General features: G+C 47.8%; 1 protein-coding gene across 5 annotated transcripts in view; it reads left to right on the plus strand.

The window, feature by feature from the left end:
- The window catches only part of Trio (trio Rho guanine nucleotide exchange factor), a 288,270-nt gene extending 266,763 nt beyond the window's left edge, over window positions 1-21,507 (plus strand). For 3 of the 5 annotated variants that reach the window (XM_021640449.2, XM_060380404.1, XM_060380405.1), the window contains exons 46-57: window positions 128-319; window positions 3,026-3,203; window positions 4,274-5,079; window positions 8,749-8,996; window positions 10,380-10,518; window positions 10,995-11,022; window positions 11,200-11,362; window positions 11,542-11,663; window positions 15,807-15,885; window positions 16,606-16,806; window positions 18,564-18,702; window positions 19,168-21,507. In XM_021640449.2, coding sequence (XP_021496124.2) covers window positions 128-319; window positions 3,026-3,203; window positions 4,274-5,079; window positions 8,749-8,996; window positions 10,380-10,518; window positions 10,995-11,022; window positions 11,200-11,362; window positions 11,542-11,663; window positions 15,807-15,885; window positions 16,606-16,806; window positions 18,564-18,702; window positions 19,168-19,716 — 2,844 coding nt within the window. In that variant the 3' untranslated portion in view covers window positions 19,717-21,507. Of the gene's footprint in view, window positions 1-127; window positions 320-3,025; window positions 3,204-4,273; window positions 5,080-8,748; window positions 8,997-10,379; window positions 10,519-10,994; window positions 11,023-11,199; window positions 11,363-11,541; window positions 11,664-15,806; window positions 15,886-16,605; window positions 16,807-18,563; window positions 18,703-19,167 lie in introns of those variants that run through there. The other 2 variants (XM_060380403.1, XM_060380406.1) reach the window with 2 other exon arrangements.
- The last annotated feature ends 1,811 nt before the right edge of the window (window positions 21,508-23,318 follow it).

A 23,318-nucleotide genomic window follows, 5' to 3' on the forward strand; every position in this document is an offset into this window, starting at 1 on the left:
GTAAAAGAATTAGTTCCATAGCTCCTAGAAAGATACATCATTCTGTGGGAGGGAAAAAAACAAAACAGATGATTGGTCACTGAGAGTACAATGTTTTCTTCCCTCCATTTCTCCCTTCTTTTTTCAGGGTAAAATTGTTGCCCAGGGTAAACTGCTTTTGCAGGACACATTCTTGGTCACAGACCAAGATGCAGGACTTCTGCCTCGATGCAAAGAGAGGCGGGTTTTCCTCTTTGAACAGATCGTCATATTCAGTGAACCACTTGATAAAAAAAAGGGCTTTTCCATGCCAGGATTTCTGTTCAAGAACAGTATCAAGGTAAATATATGTCTGTGAGCCTCATGTGCCAGCAAGTGTTGCTGTCATGCTAATGACTTCTCTGATTATGGTAACATTTTCCAACGCTTGTTTTAGTAAATGTTTACAAAACCTTCTAGTACATTGATGAATTTTAAAACTGTCCCCTGTCTCTTTCCATACTCCAGAGCTGCTGTCTTGAATACTGACTGTATTGAATACCAGGGTGACTAGCCATCTGCAGTGTGCAGTGCTGCCCTCAGCAAGGCCATGTAAAACTTAAACTCAAAGCCACAGCTTTAGAGTATTGGCCTAGGGACCAAGGGAAAGAGCCCACTCACTGTCACATTCTCCATTCAACAGAGAGATCCTGATGGTTCTTCCAGACTGTCAGCTTCAGAGATAGGGTAAAGATGCTCTCTGCAGTAGGGTGCCCTCTGGTGGCAAAAAGGTGAACAGATGGAAGCCATTGTGCGTTTATGATTCTTACTCTGTTAAAGGAGAGGAATCAAGGCTGACAGAATAACAGAAGGGAACCCTGAAGGCCCAGCAGACGGTCCCTAGGAGATGCATGCATGCACCTCCCCTAAGCTCTTGCCATCTGCAGCTGTGCTCCCCTCTCTTAGGACGTCTTGCATTATCAACACTAGGTCTTCATCAGAGACCAAGGAACTACTTAGGCCCTTTGAGCCTGAGGTTTCACAGTGTACTGGTGAGACACAGCACTCTGTCCTGTGAAGTTTGCTGCTTGTGATGTCATAGACTCTGGTGGTTCCTAGTGCCTGAATCAGGACAGGTTGCTCTGCAGGCACAGCCTCCCAGCCAAATGATCTTTTGCTCACAAGGACCTACAAAGGCTTTAGAGCCAGACAGCAACAGAGGAGCCAGAATGGCCTGAAGCTGAGATGCGAACCCATTGTGTCTCATCCATTGTGTCTCAGGCCAGTGCTCACCACTACAGTCCCGTCCTCTCTCCCTCCGAAGCCAGGCCTGTACACTGACTCACCCCTGAAAATTCCTGTTCTTCAGACTTGTCTGAAGAACCTTCAGTCAACCCAGCACCTTCAAAGTTCTGTTCGTGCCTTCTGTTGTGTGTCTGCTGCTTCTGTGGGGCGCTTTTCTGTATTTTAGTCGTAATGTCACACACACGTGCATATCCTTTTTGATATTTGAAATGTTAATGCCTTTTTCAGTACATCTGTTTATTTTTATGTGTGCACGCTGTGTGCTGCAGCACGTAAATGAAGGTGAGGAAATTTTCTCTTCTATCATGGCATCGCTGGGATCAAATTCAGATAATGTGCTTGGGGGCAAGTGCCTACACATGACGGGCCATCCTAATTTGTACTTTTATTTTCATTCTTAATTTTTATTTTTATTTAGAGACAGGGTTTCTCTGTGTAGCCCTGGCTGTCTTGAAACTCACTCTGTAGACCAGGCTGGCTCAGAGATCCGCCTGCCCCTGCCTTCCACGAGTGCTGGGATTAAAGGCATGCAGCATCACGCCTGGTGTGTTCTTATTTTTACAGAAGTAAAGAAGGAGTGCTGGCTAGTTTTAGAAATAAGTAATCCCGGCGAGTTAACATAGCTGTTAGTCAAGCCATTAAACTCATGATAATAGCCTGCGCCTGAGGTTTTAAATGGCTTTGAAAAGCTTCCTGGTGCAAACTTAATAGTCTTTATCTGAAGTGCAGCAGACAAAAGGACTTGCTGGTTTTAGGCTTTTTTGGTTTTGGTTTTTTGTGGTTTTTTTCCCAGTTTAATGATAGTTACTATATACATAAGGACAGCTTAGCAGTGATACCCAATTGTGTTTATGTGTATGTATAGGTGTGCATGGGGTGTGTAGTTGGGCATACGTGACACATTGCATGTATAAAGGTCAGATGAAAGCTTTGTGGAATTGGTTCTCTCCTTTCCGTTTAGGTGGACTCCAGGGCTGAACTCAGGCTGGCAGGCTTGGGCTACAAGCCCTTTTATCCGTGGAAGCCATCTCAGCAGCCCCCAGGATGGGGCAGGATTGTAAACAGAGCCCATTTCTGTGTCATGCTCACTTCATACACCTAACTCGAAAGCAGTTATATGTAGAAGCTTTCATGAGCCTGTGTCTTCACTGCAGGCCATCACAAGAGAGCCTTACAGTGTTTTATTAGTTTTAGATTTCAAAATGCTGTGGGCTTGGAGGTTCAGTTTAGGAATGATGGAATGATGTACTGATGCCCGAGGCTGCCCAGCTAACAGAAATCAGCTAAAAAGTTGGGTGAAATTCACTTCATACTTTAATTTTTATGTAAAATATATATAACATAATATGCCATTTTAACCGTTTTGGGGGAGCAGCTCAGCTGTCATAAGTACATCCATGCTGTGATTCTACCCTCAGACTGCCCATCTTGCAAAAGTTAAACTCTCCACCCACTAAACATGGCATCCCATATCCCTTCCCAGTAGCCCTTGGCAGTCTCCATGCCTTTCTGTCTCTGAGAGCTTGACTGCTTCAGGATACTATGTAAGTGGAGCCTCACGTTTATCTTCATGTGTATAGCTTACTTAAGTTGGCAGAGGTTTTTGAAAGTTTGACCATGTTGTTGCAGTATATCATAGTGCCCTCTCGTGTTAGGGCTGCATAGCACTCCAGAGCTAGTCTGCTGGCCGTCCTTGAGTCCGTTAAGTCTCAGGATACTGCTGTATCTTAACTGTTGCAAATAATGATCTGCTGTTTTAAAGGTGAGTTGCCTTTGCCTGGAGGAAAATGTGGAAAATGATCCCTGTAAATTTGCTCTGACATCAAGGACGGGTGATATGGCGGAGACTTTCATTTTGCATTCATCTAGTCCAAGTGTCCGGCAAACATGGATCCATGAAATCAACCAAATTTTAGAAAACCAGCGCAACTTTTTAAATGGTAATGTACCCTCTTCCTAGCTGTGTCTTCTTTCTCTAATGCATGCTTTTCTGTTTTCAGCACTCTCGCTACATATTAATAGTGACAGAAGTTAACATTCACTGTATCTCTTGCAGATCAGGAAGCTGAGGCACAGGGGACTGATAATGTGTCTAGAATGCCACAGGGGTTTTGGGGGTTTGTTTTTGTTCTTTTGGCCGGCAGAATTGGAGCTGCCCTACTTTTAGTGTGTGCTCCTCGGAATATATTGTTACATTCCACTGTGCATAGATTTTTTAGTAGAACCCCATCCTAAGAAAACGAAGTTTGAGACGATTGTAAAGATGTGAAAAACTGCTCAGAAATGCTGGAAACACTGGCAAGTGCATTGCACACCCAATTAAAAAGCCAGCCATAGGTGCATGTGATAGGGCATACCTATAATCTTAGCACCAAGAAGCCAAAGCAAGAGCATTGCAAATTCAAGGCCAGTCTGGGCTATATAGCAAGACCCTGCCTGTAGACAGACCAAGACTTACCTCCCCTGTGTCTGGGTAGGCTTCTAGAAAAGCTGAGATGCAAACAGTGGTTAGAAGCCCTCTTCCAGCCCCAACTATCTGAAGTAGTCCCTGTGACTGCCAGCTCTCATTTTAACTTGGTGGATAATGAAGAGTTGGAGAATTCCATTGGGAGCTACACGTTTATTGAATCAGTCCTCACTGTGACCTTTTCTGCATGTCCACATTCTGTGTCTAAGCCTAGTCCAGGGAGATGGTGCAATGTTCCTGTCTCAAAAAAACCCTCTGCAGGACATTCCAAAGTCAGGAACAAAGACACTCAGTAGGTGGCAGTGTTGGCCTGGTAGCAGTCTGCCTGGTCGACCCCCCGATGCTGTCTAGCTCACTCACTGACCTATCATATTGACCCCTGCGGTGGGAATGGGCTCCTATGACTATAAGCATTTGCCTGAATTAGCTCACTGACTGTGGTTAGACCTTCCATGTATGTGAGCTTTTTTTCTTTTTTTTTTCCACTCTGAACTTTTCTTGGTACCCTAACTGACTTTATTCTGTTGAATTGCTTGCTTGCAGCCTTGACATCACCCATTGAGTACCAGAGGAACCATAGCGGGGGCGGCGGCAGTGGCAGCGGGGGCAGCAGCGGCGGGGGCGGGGGCAGCGGCGGCAGCGGGGCCTCCAGTGGAGGCAGCAGCCATGGCAGTGGCCCCAGCAGCTGTAGCAGCGGCCCCAGCTCAAGCAGGAGCAGGCCCTCCAGGATCCCACAGCCTGTCAGACACCATCCCCCCATGCTGGTCTCCTCTGCAGCCTCAAGCCAGGCAGAGGCAGACAAGATGTCAGGTATGTCTGCTCCCAGCCCCTCACTGCCTACCCCCAGCAGCAACCTGGCCCTTGAGGCCAGCCTTGGCCAGCCCAGCAGGCTCCCCCTGAGTGGAGACTCCGAAGGTCATGAACGAGAAACAGAGCCCATTCCCAAGATGAAGGTGATGGAGAGCCCCAGGAAAGGCCCTGGGAATGCTTCTGGTACAAGCCAAGATGGAAACACCAAGGATGCCCGGGGGAACCTGGGCCCATTGCCTCTGGGCAAGACTAGGCCTGGGGCCATCTCGCCGCTGAACTCTCCTCTCTCCACTACGTTCCCTTCTCCTTTTGGCAAGGAGGCCTTTCCTCCCAGCAGCCCCCTGCAGAAGGGGGGCTCCTTCTGGAGCTCCATTCCTGCTTCCCCTGCCAGCCGGCCAAGCTCCTTCACCTTCCCGGGGGACAGTGACTCCCTCCAGCGACAGACACACCGCCACGCAGCCCCCGGCAAGGACACAGACCGCATGAGCACGTGCTCCTCAGCCAGCGAGCAGTCCGTGCAGTCCACTCAGAGCAATGGGGTAAGAGCGCCAGGGAGCCTGCGCCCGTCCACCCCACCGCCTCTGTCCCGCCAGCTCTTCTAAACCTCCGTACTAACTCCAGCTCTCCAGCACTGTGCAGCAGTATTCGCCTTCTCCAGTTCTCCCTGCATTGTCTCAATAGACACGTCTGTGGCCTCTGTGTGTGCACTCGTGTCTGTGCCCCGTGGGGCTGCACTGGCCCGCAGCCACCAAGTGAATGCAGCCATCGCTAACCCCTTGCGGGACCACGGACAGCGCCTGCTCTCCTCTCTACTAACTTGCTTCTTGCTTTATTCCTGTCTCCTTATTAAGAGAAAATGCTCCATTAACCTCCTCAATGCCACATCTATAAGTCTCTTCAGTTTCTGACCAGCAGAATATCTTGGGACTTGCTTTTTTAGGCCCTGCCTTCCTCACACTTTTTTTTTTTTTTCACTTTTTGGAGGGCTTTTTTCTGTTCTCTACTGCTCACAATGAAATGTATAACTTTAAGCTTTTTCTTCATTGCTTAGTTTTGCTTTTATGCCATAAGCTACCTTTGCAGCTTTTTTGAGTCATCTGATGAAAAAAAATATCCTCAAGAAAACTTCCAACAGCAACTCAAAGCAAAATAAAATGGCTTAGGGGGCAGGAATCTCCCCAGTGGGAAAGTTTCCTCCACCCCAAGTCTCCTGGAGAGACACTGGCCCAGGCACTTGACACCCGGCTTCTCCAGAGATGGCTGGGAAAAGCGCCTCCAGAGGGAATGCCGGGGGCAATTCCAGGGCCTCTGCAGTGGGGCTCCGGCTCGTTTTATGGTCACTTGCATTGTGTTCTCAGGCTGAAGGGCGCGTCTGCTGGGTTTCCCCCACTCTGGCCTCCTCACTGTCCTCCGACTGTTTGCTACAGGGCAGATGACCTGGCCCGTAACACTCCTGAAGGCATGCGTGAGTGCACAGAACTGTTCTAATGAGTGTATGTTTGATTGCTTTATAAATTTTTAAATACATTTCCCTAAAAGGGTCTGTGTCTCTCATTGTATATACATTTCTATATATAATCTAGCTTTTGCATGTGTCTTTTCTCTGGACTCCTCTTAATCCCTCATTTGGACTCTTGTATCCTATCTTCTTCTTCATTAGGTATTTTGATTAACTCAGCCATCATCTTTATTTGTGGAAGAAATTAAGAAGTGGGTCTTGATGCATTTATTTACACCTGAGTGAACCATGAAGTGGTTAAGCCAGTGTCCCACAGTGGACATCCCACATGTCCTTGCTATGGACTTGTCCTACAGAGCAAGGGAGCTTCCAGCTAGACTGGAAACTCTGGGTGGGCCGACAGCCCACTGACAAGTCATAGCCTTAGCCGTCTGCTCAGTCATCCAACCTGTTGTTGGCACCGTGACCTGTACAGAACGGGCCTGCTGACATCCCTTACACCCCCTAACCTTGGACACATTCCTGGTGAGCAGAGAGGAGCTTTCCGGTCTGTGTCTCCAAGCAAATAACTGCTCTCACAGGAGCCAGGCCCTCATCTCTTGGCACCTCTTCAAAGACATGGGTAGACCCATAGCTCCACCCTGAGGGAGTCATAGTCCATCACATGCCACCAGTGGGTATTGCCCTGGGGAGTGGTCTTTGATTTCTGCCTCTTACTGCTGCTTTTGTGGAAGGCATCTTGGAAAAGGAAATTGACAGGCTGAGTTTTCATCAGAATGCCTCACATCAGAATGGGGTTGTGAAATGCCCTCTGTCCCTCTTCCTGGCTCTGGCTAAAGGGGCCATTGGAGCTCTTAGTTGCTGGCATGTCATCAGGGCCTCCTCTGCTGTGACTACCTCTGTGGAACTGTCTGGGCCTGTAGACAGGCTACTGCGTCTGACCTCTAGACGTGCCCTTCCGCCCTCTGCAGATGGCACTTTCTGCTGAATCCTGCTGAGATCAGGGTGGGGTGCACATAGATGGCTGCTGACTGGGGTAGCCTGTCTGCTGTGCCATTAGCTGACTTTCCCTCCCATCACCAGGTGGGCAGCACCAGCCCTGCCTCCTTGTCACTAGCTCGGTGGCCCATTCACACTGTCACTCTACTCTGAGGAGATGGTCGTACTCTATGGCAAGGAGGTTGTGGGACTTGAAAGAAACTGATTTGAAGTGCCTGGTGCATTTCCAGGCCAGAAATCGAAGCAGAAGTGACAAGAGTTGTGACACTGCAGATTGTTCCAGTTATGTGATACAGGCCACTGAGATGCCCTGACCATGGCAGCTGTGACGCAGCATGTTTTAGGTTTCGTTTCCAGCACATTTGCTTCTGCCATCCCAAAACTGCTGGGGCATGCCAGGCAGATCAAAAATACTAAGGTACATCCTGAAAGTACAAAGTGAGCGCATATGGCCCCCTGTGAGCTGAAGGGTCATAGGCAGGTAGTGGGGACCATGGCAACAAGAGCAACACGATTCATCATGAGCACAAGCGGCAGGCAGCTATTCTGTATCCGCAGCAGCTCACATGCACATCCCATTCATGCAACTCCCAGTAACGGCGTGTTAGCTTCCCGAGTGTGACCGTACAGAGAAGAGCAGGTGGGTCTGGTGCCCCCTCGGCCGTCCCAGGTCAGTGGTCAGCAGTCTGAAGAGGATGGCCGGGCCAGGTGATCGCCCCTCAGAGTGTCCGTAAACACCCAACAGCTGCAGCAGCATAGGAGCATTTGAGAGCAAGCACACAGAAACCAGGGCCTGGAGGCCATTTCCGAAGAGGGGCTGTGCGAGATGACGCTCAGGAATCAGCAGCGGCACCTCTCTCCGTCCCTGGGACAGTAGGTCACTAGTCAGATGAGAACACAGATAGGTGACTGCCATTGTTCATTCTGTTTGTGTGCCCAGGCTGGAGCCCTTAAAGAAGCCAACTTGGTTTTATGGCTGCAGTCTTGTTCCACTGACTGAGTTACTGAACAGGTGCTGCTGAGGCCTCCAGATAAGGGCAGTGGGAGAGATCCCCACAGCCACTCAGAGGTCTTCCCCAAAGCTTCAAGGCAGCTCTGTGATGCTGTGCCATGTGTTCCCATGACATGAGCAACATGAAGACCCCTGAGGCAAGCTCAGTCACAGGAGCATCTGCTGAGGGCCGTAAGGGCGATGGAGCGCATTATCATAGAGAGTTGGTGGGTTGGCCTTTCAGGTGTCCCACGTTCTTGTTTTGTGGGGTTGGGAGCAGCAGAGTAGTCAAACAACAACCTGTAACCTGGAATGCACATTCCCAGTGATTATCATGTTAGGAAAACTGGGGGGGGGGGGGGGCACATCTCAACCGTGACAGTGGCTTAATTATGTCAGCCAAATGGCTACTCTACAGCCTTCAAGCTAACTCTTGTTTGAATCTGAAACATTCAACATGGCGTCGATATGAGGACTGAGCCGCTTGTGCAGGGCACGATGAAGATCCAACTGTTCCCATCAGTCTCCCAGGGCGTCAGCACTGAGGTGGATCTTGTGGAATTGTTTCTCGGTTGCTGGCTGAGTTGTTGCGCAGGGGCACTAAGCTGAAGAGAGTGTGAAGGAAGAGTGTTCCACCTCCCTGTCTGACTGCCGAGCCCTCCTGTGGGCCGCTGCCATGGCACGCGGTGACCAGTGGCTGTTGCTGTCAGATCTCATCTCAGTCCCTGTCTGCCTTGTTTTCTTCATCTTTCCCTCCAGAGTGAAAGTAGCAGCAGTAGCAACATCTCCACCATGCTGGTGACACATGAGTACACGGCGGTGAAGGAGGATGAGATAAACGTCTATCAAGGAGAGGTCGTTCAAATTCTGGCCAGTAACCAGCAGAACATGTTTCTGGTGTTCCGAGCCGCCACTGACCAGTGCCCCGCAGCCGAGGGCTGGATTCCGGGCTTTGTCTTGGGCCATACCAGTGCAGTTATCATGGAGAACCCCGACGGGACTCTCAAGTGAGTGCCAGCAGTGAGGCAGCCTGAGCATGGACAGCTCGGGATAGGAGCCAATGCAGGGAATGCTTGAAGGCCCCGGAGGGAAGAAGCCACTGAAGGGAAACCTGTGTCTATTCATGGAGGTTTGCCTCCAAGCAAACTGTGTGACCCCAAGTGAAGGTGGGGTGTCCTTACCTCTTCTGGCCGGGTCACTAAATAGTCTCTGAAGGTCTTAGCTAGGGATCAGGACCTTTTGAGAAACACAAACCCTACAGGGAAAGGTCTACGTCAGCAGTTCTCAACCTGGAGGTCATGACCTATTTGGGGAACAACTGACCCTTTCACAGGGGTCACTGAAGACCATTGGAAAACAGATATTTACATTACGATTCATAACATTAGAGGAATTAGTTATGAAGTAGCAACGAAGATAATTTTATAGCTGGGGATTACACGTATTAAAGGGTCACAGGAAGGTTGAGAACCACTGTCTCTGTGATGGCTTTGCTCTGAGCTATTACTCGAAGGCTCATTGACGTAAGCCTGAAGCCAGCTTTGCTGCACTGAGCATTATCTTAAAGAAAACTGAGGTTTGAAACATTTCTCTTCCTGGAAACCCCCTGAAATGGGAGGGACTAGCCATTTTTTTTCTAGACTAGAACTGTCAATGTCTCTGGAAGACACAGTGCTGCCTGGTCCCACAGGCACCTGCAGGAGGCTGACACTGGAGGTAAATGCATCAATCCATCTCCTCTTCCCTAGACTGTTAACCTTCCCCTTGTCCTGTCTCCTTGATAGGCAGAAAGAACTGACTGTTCAGGACCCCACTCTACTTACTCTCTGTAAGCCTTGGCTTTAAAAGAAACATAAGAGATGAAAGTCCCGTGTTGTGCTTTGTTTCCTCAAAATACATTTGTAAACCTGGGATTAGTGTTCTTTGGGGAAACAGGCCCAGTGGGGTAGGCTGTAGATAGGCAGACCAGAAAACAGACATGCTGGCTCACACAGTTGTGCAGACAGGCAAATCCAAACATCTGGTACCCATCGAGTTTGAGGTGGGTTCCTGGAGAGTTCCCGTCATACACCTTCAGCTGGCTGGATGGGAAAAGACAAACAGCTTCATCAATCCAGGTGTTCTTACCAACCGAAAGTACCCTCGAGGGTACACTGGAAATGTTTTGACTGTCTCAGCAGTGTGACAGAATTAACGATTACAGGAACCCTGGAATTGCTGGCTTTGTTACCTGCTTCATGGGCATCCCTGTGAAGTTAATTTTCATGGGATCTCTGCTTCTAGAGACCTTCAGTTCCTCTGAAGCCCAAATTAACAGCAGCTTGGTGCTTGATGCTTCTACTGACCATGGGGAAGGAGGGATATGAGCAGTGTGTCTGTTTCCTCCCTAGGAAGTCAACATCTTGGCACACAGCACTCCGTTTAAGGAAGAAGTCTGAGAAGAAAGATAAAGACGGCAAAAGGGACGGCAAGTTGGAGAATGGGTACAGGAAGCCACGAGAAGGGCTCAGCAACAAGGTATCTGTGAAGGTGCGTGTGAGAAGCCGGGCCTGGTGCTGCCGTCAGGAGGAGGGTTGGGAGATGAGCTGCTGCAGACCCTAAGCTGGGGCTTGCCTGAGGATGCCCTTCCTGCTCCCAGGGGCAGCATGACACTGGCTGCACTAGTTGGGGGACCATGCTGGCCTTGACTTCCTGAGAAATCGGTTTACCCCTGCACATGGCACCAGGTCTGTGTGTGGCTTCAGGGATGTGGTTAAGTCAGTCAGCCTTTGCCTGAATCACAGGACAGCTTAAATAGCATGTTTGTGAAAAGAAGATAGACCTCAGCTAAATATGCATGATGTGACATGCATATTTAGGGGCCTGAAACAGCAATAGAACATGATTGGTTCTCATTGATTCCAGACAGCCAAGCTCTTCCAACAGTAATGGTAGCCTTGGAGTCAGCATCCTACCTGAAACCAGCTCCTGGTTTCATTAATGCCTGTTTGCCTTTTCCGTTTCAGCTTCTCAACCCCAACTACATTTATGACGGTGAGTTCCATTGTCTTTCCTCCGCTCTGAGGGAGCTCAGACCTGAAGTGTCTATGTCAGAGCATCTTGCCTGTGCCCTGGGACATCTGTGGGGTCTGGGTTTCCTCTGCGCACATGAGAACAGTGTAGAGACATGCTGTGGATGACTGGCACTGACCAAACTCCCTTATCTTGCAGTTCCCCCGGAATTTGTTATCCCATTGAGTGAGGTCACATGTGAGACAGGGGAGACCGTTGTTTTCAGATGTCGTGTCTGTGGCCGCCCCAAGGCCTCAATCACCTGGAAGGGCCCTGAGCACAACACTTTGAACAACGATGAGCACTACAGCATCTCCTACAGGTGAGGGGCATGATTGATCTGGCTACTCAGTGGCTGGAAATGCACTTTCCTTTGTGGTTGGAGTCATCTCTCTCCTCCGTCACCTATGGGAGAACACTTTATACCTGGGGAGGAAGGTAGAGTGGTGCCTAACGGTGCTGGGTGCTCCTGACACCAGTGTATTCTCACCTGTGTGACAGTGACATTGGGGAGGCCACTCTGAAGATCACGGGTGTGACCACAGAAGACGATGGCGTCTACACGTGCATTGCTGTGAACGACATGGGTTCAGCCTCATCTTCGGCCAGTCTGAGGGTTCTAGGTAAGCCATCACCAGGGCCACACCACCTCTGCCAGCCTTCTCCTGAAGACGAGTATATTGGCCATGCTTAGAGTGGCCTGAAGTTCAGAACAAAAGGGTGCATGTGTGAATGTCCAAAAGAGGCTCAAATAGCAGACCGTGTCACAAGGAAGTTGGCACCTTGAAGGAGCTCAAGGTGAGCTCGTAAGTGAGAGTGTGTGTAAGGCCTGTGACCATACCATTGGACATGTGAGTCACGAGTGACTGGACTGAGCTGCAATGTGGTGCTTTCATATCCAAACTACCTAAAAGCATGTCCTTTTATCCAGTCTTCCGGCTGAGGCGAAGTTCATGAGGCACTTGAGTGAAAAGGCAGTGGTATCGTAGGACTCCAGGCTTGGGCTGTCACAGCTCAGCGTCTTCCCCAAATATCCAGCTAGGAGAACGTGCCCAGGGACCTGCTTGTTGGTGGCCCTGGCATGCCCACAGCCCAGCAGGATGCTGCATTCTCTGCAGCCAGCCTTCCAGCCCTCTAGACAGGATCCTACCTGACCCTGTTCACTTCTGTAACTGCTTGATATGAGTAGGCACTGAGAGCAGGCCATGCGTGGACTGGTTTCCAGCAATGCCCACTGAGGCCGGCAGTACTATAGCAGACAAATATAAGTGGCCATCTGTCCTCAGCTGCTTCGGGTTTGGGAAACTGCCTCCAACAGGGAAAATAAAAATCCCAACTAAATGGTGAAGTGAGTTCTAGAGTACCCTATATGTAGACGGTAAGCCAAACTTCTGTAAAGCTATAATCTCACATTTTGACTTTGTTGAGTCATTGAAAGCTTATGTTACAATTATGGGAATGTGACCTAAAAGAAAGCAAGATCTTGAAGTTAAGGGTAAAAAATCACTGATTTTTCTCATTTAAAAAATGTATACAAAGTGTAGAGTTGGTTCTTAATAAACTACTGCTGACAGCTCAGAGTGTTACAGAGCTGTTTTTCCGATGTGGGGATCTGAGCAGGACAGTAACAGGAAAGGAAATGGGTAGCTATTTCTATCACAAAATCTTCAAGGTCTTTAGAAAAATGCCATCTTGTCAGACAGGCCATTCTACCATTTTCTTAGCATTTCCAAACCTCACCCATTTAGTGAGTGTTGCTTATATATTTATGTGCTTAGAGATGACCACTTGGTATTTGATAACCTGTCAGGGCTCATCCCTGGAAGACACCAATTCCTCCTCTCTGACTCACTAATTGCCTATAGCTCTTCATCTAGGGGTGGACCTTTGTGAAATTTCCTCCATATACATTGGCATGTCAATCCACAGTGTTGTTGTTGTTTAGTCTTGTTTAGGCAACCTTATTGTTAAGGTTTCATTTGTACAGCTTCTCTGTCACATATAGAAGACACTGTCTCACAGTAGATGTCCTGGACCTCTGGCATCTTCCAGGGTGTTCCCTGAGCCTTAGGTGTAGGGGCTGTGTTGTAGGTGTTTCAGTTGATGCTGGGTGCCCAATGGTCAGTTGTTCTCTGTATCTGACCAGGTGCCAACTTTTGTAACAGCAACAAGAAGCTTATTTGATGGTGGACAAGAACTACACTTACTGGTAGGCATGAGGATAAGTACTTAGAATACAGTTGCGAATTATATTGGCTTAGAACAATAGGTTCTCCTTTACAGTCCATGACCTCAGCAGCTATAGGCAGTTGGCTGGTTACAGTATCAGACACTAATTCCTTCAGGCCTTAGATCAAATTAGATGAGTGTTGGTTACCCCAGGATAAAAGTACTACTCGTGTGCCCTTGTGGCCATTCTGCTGTGCTGGCCATTGTGTGGTGCATGGACTTTAAAGAGGGTGGGATTGTTGTGTACTTACCTCCATTGGCAGCTTGCAGAGCTTGCTCAGATCCAAGGAGAGCTAGTCTTCACTATTTCTTATTGGAGCTGGGCAGGGGCTTCAGAATTGGTGATGCACTGACATCGCTTTTCTAAGCAGACTATCAGGACTTCTAGGTGCTAGGAGCTGTGACTATGTACTCATCTATAGATGGCATGCTTTAGTGGCATAGCCAGAAGTACCATTTCACCATCAAAAACAGCACTTGAAACTGGACACTGATGGCTTATGCTTATGATCAAAGCACTCAGAAAACTGAGGCTGGGGGCTGGAGAGATGGCTCAGAGGCTAAGAGCACTGGCTGCTCCTCCAGAGGTTCAGAGTTCAATTCCCAGCAACCACATGGTGGCTCACAACCATCTATAATGAGATCTGGTGCTCTTCTGGCCTGTAGGCATACATGCAGGCAAAATACTGTATGCATAATAAATAAGTAAGTAAATAAATAAATCAACTTTTTTTTTTTTAAGGAAAAAGAAAAGAAAACTGAGGCTGGAGAAAAACTGAGTTTGAGGCTGATCTGGCTCATAGAATGAGTTCTAGGCCAAAGTAAGCTACATATAGAGTAAGGCTCCATCACAAAACAAGAAAAAGGCAGGCAAGCACTTGGAAAAGATAGGAACGCCCAGGAACCACGGAGTAGTGTGCACTCCAGTGTCAGTGACTGAGGTGACATCATCTCTTCATCTGAGTGTCCTTCAGTGAGGACTGAAGGCTCTGGGGGTACTCTGGTGTCAGTGAGGTATAAAGCTGGCTTAGAAGGGTCTGTATAGCCACACTAGCACAGGGCTCCAGCAGTGGCAGCCTTGGCTGAGGAGCTCCTGTTCCTGGGAAGTGTTTGTTTGCTGTGGGAGACATGATGTCCACCCATTAGTGACCCGGAGCAGACACATTGGAAGGGACTACAGCCCAGGAGCCTTGAGAGACCAATCACATTGGGTGTGATTTAAGGAACACATGCTTGGTAATGACTTAGAAAACAAAGGAAGAGGAAGGGCGAGCCAGTTCTAGCCCAACTGGACTGGAGAAGACAGTACAGAAAGAACAGTGACTAGGGTCCCTAATGCCTGGTCATGGTGTAAGGCTTGATGGGCTATCAAGTAGGCTATCAAGTAACTAGGTTGAAAATGCCAGGACGCAGAGGCAGGAGGATTGCAGCAAGGTCAAGAGCAGCCAGAGCTAATAACGCAATCTTGTCTTGGGGAGGAGGGGAGAGATTAGCAATTTCTTTTTGTTGTTAATTTTGTTTTCTTTGGATTTTCGCTCTCCAAGCAGCTATTGTTTTTAATAGCTTCTTGGGTGGAGGAGGTAGGCCTTTGTGCATACCTTCTCTCCTCCATGCTGGGATTTTGTTCAGGTCTTCTGCATGCTGTCCCAGTCTCAGTGATTTCCTAGGTGCATCCACTCCGTGATCTGGAAAACACATTTTCCTCAAAATTGTCCACCATCCCTGGCTCTTGGATCCCTGTGCCTTGAGGGGAGGGATGTGATAAAGATACTGAGTGCTTCCTAGTCTTGCTCTCTCTGCACACTGTCCAGTTATGACTGTATTAACTACTGCTTCAAGAAGTCTCTCTGATGAGCACTGACCAGCTCACTGACCCATGCTATAGAAACGTCGTTAGGAGTGTAGAGAAGCCATCTTGCTTCTTTAGGGCTTTTATAATACCACATCTGCTACTAACAAGTGACTTTCAGCTGGCACGTTTATGATAAAACTGTCCATGTTTGCAATGTTTATAACTTACTTATTCTAAAAGGCTGTGAGCATTAAGAAAACATAGTTGACCCCTCGATTTCTGACGGATGGGAAAACAAGTTTGCAGGCTTTAAGTCTGGGTGAGCAAGAGGGTAACTATTAAGTCAGCTTTGTCAGGCTGGGGAGATTTCACTAGCATTTGACTTAACCTAATATTCTCACAGTATTTGATTCTAATATGAAATCAGGGCCTATGAATTGTTCATGAGATATTTTACATCTTCAGTTCGTGTTAAATCCAGTGTCCTGTGCATCTGTCTTAGTGCAGCATGAGAGTGCTACTTCTCAGAGATGCTTGGTAGCCATGTGTGGAGGCTATATTGGACAGTGCAGATTTGTGACTTCTTACCAAGAAGCTCTGCTTTAGGTACACTTGGGAGCCGAGTGGTGACTCACCCTTGGGAAGCTGTTGACAGAGTGAGACACTATTTAAAAAACAAAAAAAAAAAAACAAACAAAAAAAAACAAAACAGATGCACTCAGGTGAAATGGTACTCTTCTTGCAGGTCCAGGGAGTGATGGGATCATGGTGATCTGGAAGGACAACTTTGACTCCTTCTACAGTGAAGTGGCTGAGCTCGGCAGGTATGACGTGAAGCCCAGTACACTCGCTGTCCCAGGACTGAAAACAGGGAGGGTTGCCACCAGTAGAAGTGACTGTCTTGTGCTTGGTGTTAGGGGCTTTATGACAGAAACAGCTTAAAAGAGAACAGGTTGCTTCTAGATCATGGTTTTAGAGGGTTTCAATCTATCCTGACAGGAAAGATGCCATGACAGAAACCAAGAACGGTATTCTCTACTTATTCCAGTTAACAGTCACTGGGCAGCCACCCACTGACCCTTCACCTCCCCAAGGGAGAAGGGGCAAAGAAAGTAACTTACCCCACAGCCTGCCCTGCCTATACCACACTTTCATTGTCCGTGTGTGCAGAATATGCAAACTCTGAGAGCAAGGTCATCTTATCCATAGGAAGTCAAGGTGCAGCCCAGACTCTCAGTGTGCATGTGAGATACTGTGCCCGAGATTTGACCCTCAGTTGAAGGGACAACTTGCCTACTGTGCAAGCAAGCTTAAACCACCTGAGCATGATCCTTTGCTCAGTCAGTGGTCAGGAAGCCCAAGGCCTTCCTAGTCCCAGCATGAAAAATGGAGGCTGCCATTTGTAGGGAGGAATGACAGTCCCGTGGTTGATTTGGCATTGCATCCTTTCCACACAGCCCAGCAAAATAGGATCTGTGCAAAGGTATCAAGTCACCATTGCACAGACTTGGCCCCATGTCCTTTCTCCTTGACCAATTTTACAGGGGCAGATTTGCTGTGGTTAAGAAGTGTGATCAGAAGGGAACCAAACGAGCAGCGGCCGCAAAGTTTGTAAACAAGAAGTTGATGAAGCGTGACCAAGTCACTCATGAGCTTGGCATCCTGCAGAACCTCCAGCATCCCCTCCTTGTGAGCCTTCTTGATACATTCGAGACCCCCACCAGCTACGTCCTGGTTCTGGAAATGTGCGTACCCAACCTCCCTCCTCCCCATTCTTACCTCGGCTCCCAGCACTTTTGTTGATCCTGTTTGTTCTCTGAGAAAAATAGGCTCTATGGTTTTATTAGCATTCATAGAACTTCTACAAAGATAGGTTTATTATCAGAGTGTTTTGGAACCTCTAGTTATGGAAAAGTCATCTGACCCTGGGTCCTGCAAGAATAACTAGTGCTCTTAACTGCTGAGCCGTCTCTGCAGCCACCTCATCCCTGCTGTCTTTAAAGGCACGGCTGCTGGAGAACTGTCATGAGCTAAAATGATGCAGTATGTGTGAAAATCCAATGTCCAAGCCCAGGTCCAGCGTGAGAGCCCCTGTGCTCTTGGAGGTTCTCTGGTTAAGCTTAATGACAGCAGCTACCACCCACCTTCTGCAGGGATTCTAAACAAGAAACCTCACTCAAAAGTCCTTGTCAGAAATCAGCACAGTGGGGTCTAACGCTGCAGTGCTTTCAGCTATAGGTTTGCTGTGGATGGGGCAGGGAAATTGAAGGGAGTATGTTTGTTTTGCAGCGCAAAGTTGGACCCATTGCCTCACAGGCGCCTGCCAAGGACTGGACCACTGACCTATACTCCCAGCTTCCCAGCTCTTACTTCTTTTTGCTGGAAAGTTGCATGATGTATTTCTTGGCTACCTTTCCATTGCTATTAGCAAGACAACTTAAAATACAAAACATTGAATTTAGGGGTTCACCATTACATAGGTTAGAGTCTATGACTATCATGGCTGGAAGCATGATGGCTGGCAGGCAGGCAGGCATGGTGCTGGAGTAGTAACCGAGAGCTTACATCTGCCTGATCCATAAGCACAAGGAAGAGAGAGAGAGAGGTAACTGGGAATAGTGGGGGCTTTCTTGAAACCTCAGTGTCCACCCTCAGTGATACGCCTCTAACAAGACCACACCTCCTGATCCCTCCCGAACAGTTCTACCTGCTGGAGACCAAGCATTCAAATATATGAACATGTACAGGCCATTCTCATTTAACCACTACAGTGTAGCCTCACAGACTACAACAGAATTAATTTTTATGAGAATGTCGTAATTTCCCACGAATGACCACTCCTTGCCAGACAAGTCATCAGTCTTCCTATAAACTGCTGTTTTTAAAACGGCAGGTGTGCAGAGCAGCCTGTATCCAGTAGCAGCTGTTCCTGAGCCATGGAACCTTAGAAAACTTTTAGTCCTTGTCTGCCTCTGCTTCCTCATCTCTGAAATGAGGCAGTGACACAGCCTTCTCAGGGTATCCAACGTTGAGTAAACAGATAATACTGAACTTTCAGTTTAGAACCTTGTATTTTTTTAATATCAAAAATTAGTTCCGATTAGGATAACCTTTGAATAAGCATGTATGTATCTATTGCCCTAGCGCATGGCTTTTTACAACATGATCTCCTCCCATCTTCACAGGGCATGCTTTATACTTAAGGAAGGGAGCCTAGGCTCAGGGAGGTGGATGGCCTGTTCCTGCTTGTACCGGTTATCTACATCAAGGTGTCTGCCGTGCATAGACACTGCCCAGCAGCTTCCCATAGCAACACACAGCAAGGTTGCAACCCCTGACTGCAGCTCTCCCCCAGCCATTACCCACTCGAATCTTCTCAGTGAGGGGCCAGAACCCCCTCCTTGTACCATGCCGTCCAGTAGAGTTACAGTCCTGACACCATGGTCCTAAAATGGTCTGTGCATTGAAAGGCGTCATGACAAATGTCCTTCTTGTCTTGTAGGGCTGACCAGGGTCGCCTCCTGGACTGTGTGGTGCGATGGGGGAGCCTCACGGAAGGGAAGGTCAGAGTGTACCTGGGGGAAGTCCTGGAAGCTGTCCGATACCTTCACAACTGCAGGATAGCACACCTGGACCTAAAGGTGGGCAGGCCCGGGGCTGGGCAAGAGCAGGTCTAGATTGGCCACATGGGATGCAAGAGCCCCCTCCCGGCCTGAGCCTGGAAGCAACCAGGGGGTGGGGGTGGGGGGTGAGCACCTGAAGCTCAGGTTGCCTTCGGTATTGTTCACAACTGGGAACTGCTACAAGTTAAATCTGTTGGACGAGGAGGTATTTAGAAAGTTCCTGTCAGTGCTGCCGAGGTGGCATTGGATCTAACCCCTGAGGGGGCCTTGGAGAGAGGACAAAGTGTTGAGTGAGGCCATTTGGACCCTAACTCCGAGAGCCACTCCTGGGGGCGGTTCGTCGAGAGCATGCTGGCCCCAAGAGCTGCCTCTGGATGGCACTTGTGCGGCTGACTTCCAGCTCGCATGGGATCCTGACAGAAGCCAGACAGGAGCACGGGCTGGGGATGTTTGCAAATGATGGTGTCTCCTCCTACGTTCTAGCCTGAGAACATCTTGGTGGATCAGAGCTTGGCCAAGCCAACCATCAAACTGACTGACTTTGGAGATGCTATCCAGCTCAACACCACCTACTACATCCACCAGTTGCTGGGGAACCCCGAATTTGCAGCCCCGGAAATCATTCTCGGGAACCCTGTCTCCCTGACCTCGGACACATGGAGTGTTGGAGTGCTCACATACGTGCTGCTCAGCGGCGTGTCCCCCTTCCTGGATGACAGCATAGAAGAGACCTGCCTGAACATTTGCCGGCTGGACTTCAGCTTCCCAGAGGACTACTTTCAAGGAGTTAGCCAGCAGGCCAAGGAGTTCGTATGCTTCCTCCTGCAGGAGGACCCGGCCAAGCGGCCCTCGGCTGCACTGGCGCTGCAGGAGCAGTGGCTGCAGGCAGGTAACAGCAGCGGCAAAGGCGCGGGCGTCCTTGACACGTCCAGACTGACCTCCTTCATTGAGCGGCGCAAACACCAGAATGATGTTCGACCTATTCGTAGCATTAAAAACTTCTTACAGAGCAGGCTTCTGCCTAGAGTTTGACCTATCCTGAAGTTCTCTCTCATTCTCTTTCACCTGCCAATCAGCTATTAATTTGAATCTTGAAGAGGAAATTAAAACAAGCCAAGTGACCGGCTGCCGGCTGTTCATCGTGTGAAATTGCATTCCAAGTGAGCTGTGCTCAGCGCTTGGGCTCAGAGCTGCAAGCTGCGCTGGGGTGGAGGACCTGCAGTCCTACTCTGCGAGGGCAGAGATTGCATTGCTGTATCACAGTATTTTATTCAGGTATCTGCAAAAAAATAAAAATAAAAAGATACTTTTTTAAATGAACGTGGATAGAATTTTGCAAATTTAACATTTTCAAGATTTATTCAAGGAAACACATGCCTATGTTCAAACCACTGGTGTTACACAAAACAAAGATACTGTGCGTTTCTGGGAAAGATTCGCCAGGTGGCAGCCACTCCCGTGGCCTCGGCCAGCGCGTGGGTGTCCACCTGGCACTGAGCTTTTCTAGCTGCCTTGTCTGCATACATCTTGCCAGGCACCAGACTTGGCTTCTGAAATGTGCATTCAACCTCAGTCTTTTGCATATAATACAATGAATGGTTTTGCTCTGATGAAATGTAGGCCTTACTTGTACATAAGACTCTTCCTGCCTTCTGTCTGGCATCGCCCCTCTTTCCCTCCTACCCACCGCCTGGGCCTTCCTCTGGGGGGGTTGTGATGGGATCTGCCCATCCAATGAAAACTCTAGGTTGGGTCCAACCCCACTGCCCCCCTCCCCGGGTCCCACCCCAAACCGTCAATCAGATTGTTGAACGGTATACAGTCAGATGAAAATACTGTAAATGCACTCATTGGGGTTTTTTGGTTTTATTTCATATCATGTGCAATGTTGTGGCTTTAACATTTTCTGCAACTATTTATGAAGACTTCTGTTGTACCTGTGATAAAAACATAGAAAAAGCACATACTTCGCAAGTGAGCTTTATGATTCTGTGTGTGTTGGGGATGGGTCGTAGCCCTGTGCCATCAGTCAAGGACACTTAACTCTTCGTGAAATTTGTCAGTTTTGAGGACTGTAAAAAGTGATTTCATACTCTGAATATAAAACTGGATAATAGGGTAATGTTTTAAATTTTATTATGCTATTATTCAGAATGCCAAAGTATTATTTTTTTCCCAAAATCAGTCTGAACATTTAATACTTTTTAGACTTTTTGACATTCAACTTTCTGTATAAAAATTGGCTGGATTTTAAGCTTTTGGTAAGAAAGCCAATTAAGTACTGGCCACCCTGAGGCTGGTATGCGGTGCCCGAGTCACTGTGGCAGAGCTGGCGCTGGTGGGGAAGTCCTTCAACACAAGAAGTTGGATTTCTGGCACGCTTGAATTTTTCTGGGCGTCTTTTTATCTTTATTGTGTGAAATTCACTTTAAAAAATTAAAAAAAAAATTAAAAAAAAAAAAAAAAGACCAGCTTGCTTCCTAAGCCAGCCAGACATCTGGGTCTTGAGCCATAAACTGGCATAATTAAGTTTTGCAGATCCAATGTATTTTATTTATTCTTCTGTTGGGTTTTTGTTTGTTTCTTGTAAAATTGTACAGAAACTTTTTAAGAGAAATTGGATTCAAAAACTGGATGTGTATCTGTAACCTCATAACTTTTATTTGTGTACTGTTTCTTTGATTATTTCAGTTAAAATTTTTACATTATTTTTTGCATGTATATTTCTTTGTACAGAGACCTTACATGTTTACACAGTATGATGTGATGTAAATATTTTATTTTGCCATCAGTTATTTTAAAAAATTAAACATATTTGCCTGATTTTGGTATTAGGGTTTTTATTTAAATTATTCAATTATTTAATTATTAAATTAATTAATAATTATTTAAATTATTAGAGAGGTCTGTGAAATTAGAGGGGTCCTCTTTGGGGGTGCGAGGCAGATTGTCATGGACTGAGGCATGAGCTGGTTCTGGCTGGTAGTGCAGAGTAACCATGGCAGGCAGAGCCTGCACGTGGCTGGTTTGTAGCCAGCAAAAAAAGCTGTCTTTTGGTAAAGGGGCCTTACTCATCCTGATGCAAGGTACCTCATTTTCCTGATGAAGGAAATTTCATTCTAGCCTCATAAAAACAAGTGTCATCATTTACCCAAGAAAGACAAATACATATTAACGCAGTGCTGTGCAAGTAAACCAAAGATCCTGTACCTGTCAGGGAGCCTTCAAGACCCTGCTGGGGTCATCCACCGCAGGGCCCCCTTCCTAGCAGCAAGTCACTGTCCCTCATCACTGATAACATCTCTCTTGGTTCTTTTTGGGGTTTCTTCTGGGATAGCAACTTGTACCCATGTGCTAAGTTAGGAGTATGGAGAAAGGTCCTTGGCAAGATTGGTTTGTCGTAATTTCAGGGTTGGCCTAAGTGCTTAAACGTAGTAACACTAAGAGCTAACAACACCAAAATGAGCTGGTAATGTCAAGAACTATGTTTTGCCTCTTCCTAATGTCCCTTCTGAACCTAGCTGAGAATTTAGGCTCCCTGCTTGGGCATCCTCGAACGCAATCTTGGCTAGGCAGGGTAAAGTCATGCCTCTGCATTCATCTTTACTGGTTGTATTGGAATTGAGCTTTCTGCTGTGGTGTGTCTAGAGAAGGGCAGTCACCCAGTTGCTGCCTGAAAGGCCAGTGCATGGCTAGGCTGTGCCTTGTCCTCTGTGCAGGCACAGGCTTTGTTGGGTCTTTCAGTCTGTACCTGTTGGCACTTCCAGTCTGCTGGCTACTTCAGCTACAAGTATGGGTTGATAAGGCAAAAAAGAAATCACAAAGACCTCCTCTCCACTTTGCAGAGACCTCCTGTGCTCTTTTTGCATACAGGGCTGTTTGTTGTAGTTAGCAGGAGAGAGATCGAGAAGGTGACTTCATCCTCCCAGAAGCTGGTCTGAGATCCATCCTTCTCTTGAAGCTTGGTAGCTTTGGAGTTATATAACGTTAGCCTCCTAAGACACACATAGAAACCCTGCTTGGTTTTCTTTTCCACAGCAGGGACCACACTGGTGAGTTTCTGAAGTTAAGCTCTTTTTGCATTCACTATCTGGTTCCTTCCAGGGACTTATTTCTTAGGTAATTAGCACCTGGCACCTACCACTGTCTCACAATACCCGATTAATAATGATGCGAGAGGCAGGCAATGGAAGACTGGCCACTGAGGGTCACGACTGGGGTGGGCTATGCACAGTGCCCAGTGAGGACTCATGTATCAGGGCAGAGTCTTGCCTCTGCTCTTGAAAAGGATCTGGAGAGAAGAAGAAAATGGACGGAAATGATTTCTAGGACACAGTGCAAAGGATTGTCTCAGAGGTTTGAGACAACAGTTGAGCTGGGCCTGGAAAGGGAATGAGTCTCCAGAGGGTGGCTTCCAGTTGGAGCCAGGTATCACACTGTTCAGGCAGTGGTTTGGAGCAGAGGGCGGGAGTCTGGGGAGGTTGGATCTGACAACATTTGTTTCCGAAACTAATCTCTCTTCATCTGGCCCTTTCTTACCTGCAGTTCAGAAATGTTGCATCAGTTCTCTTTGCTCTGTCACTCTTCTGCTGACATCCCAGCTCAGGACTTCTATCCCAGACTTCCAAGCTCCT

Source organism: Meriones unguiculatus, chromosome 3 (genome assembly GCF_030254825.1).
Source record: "Meriones unguiculatus strain TT.TT164.6M chromosome 3, Bangor_MerUng_6.1, whole genome shotgun sequence".
NCBI lineage: Eukaryota > Metazoa > Chordata > Mammalia > Rodentia > Muridae > Meriones > Meriones unguiculatus.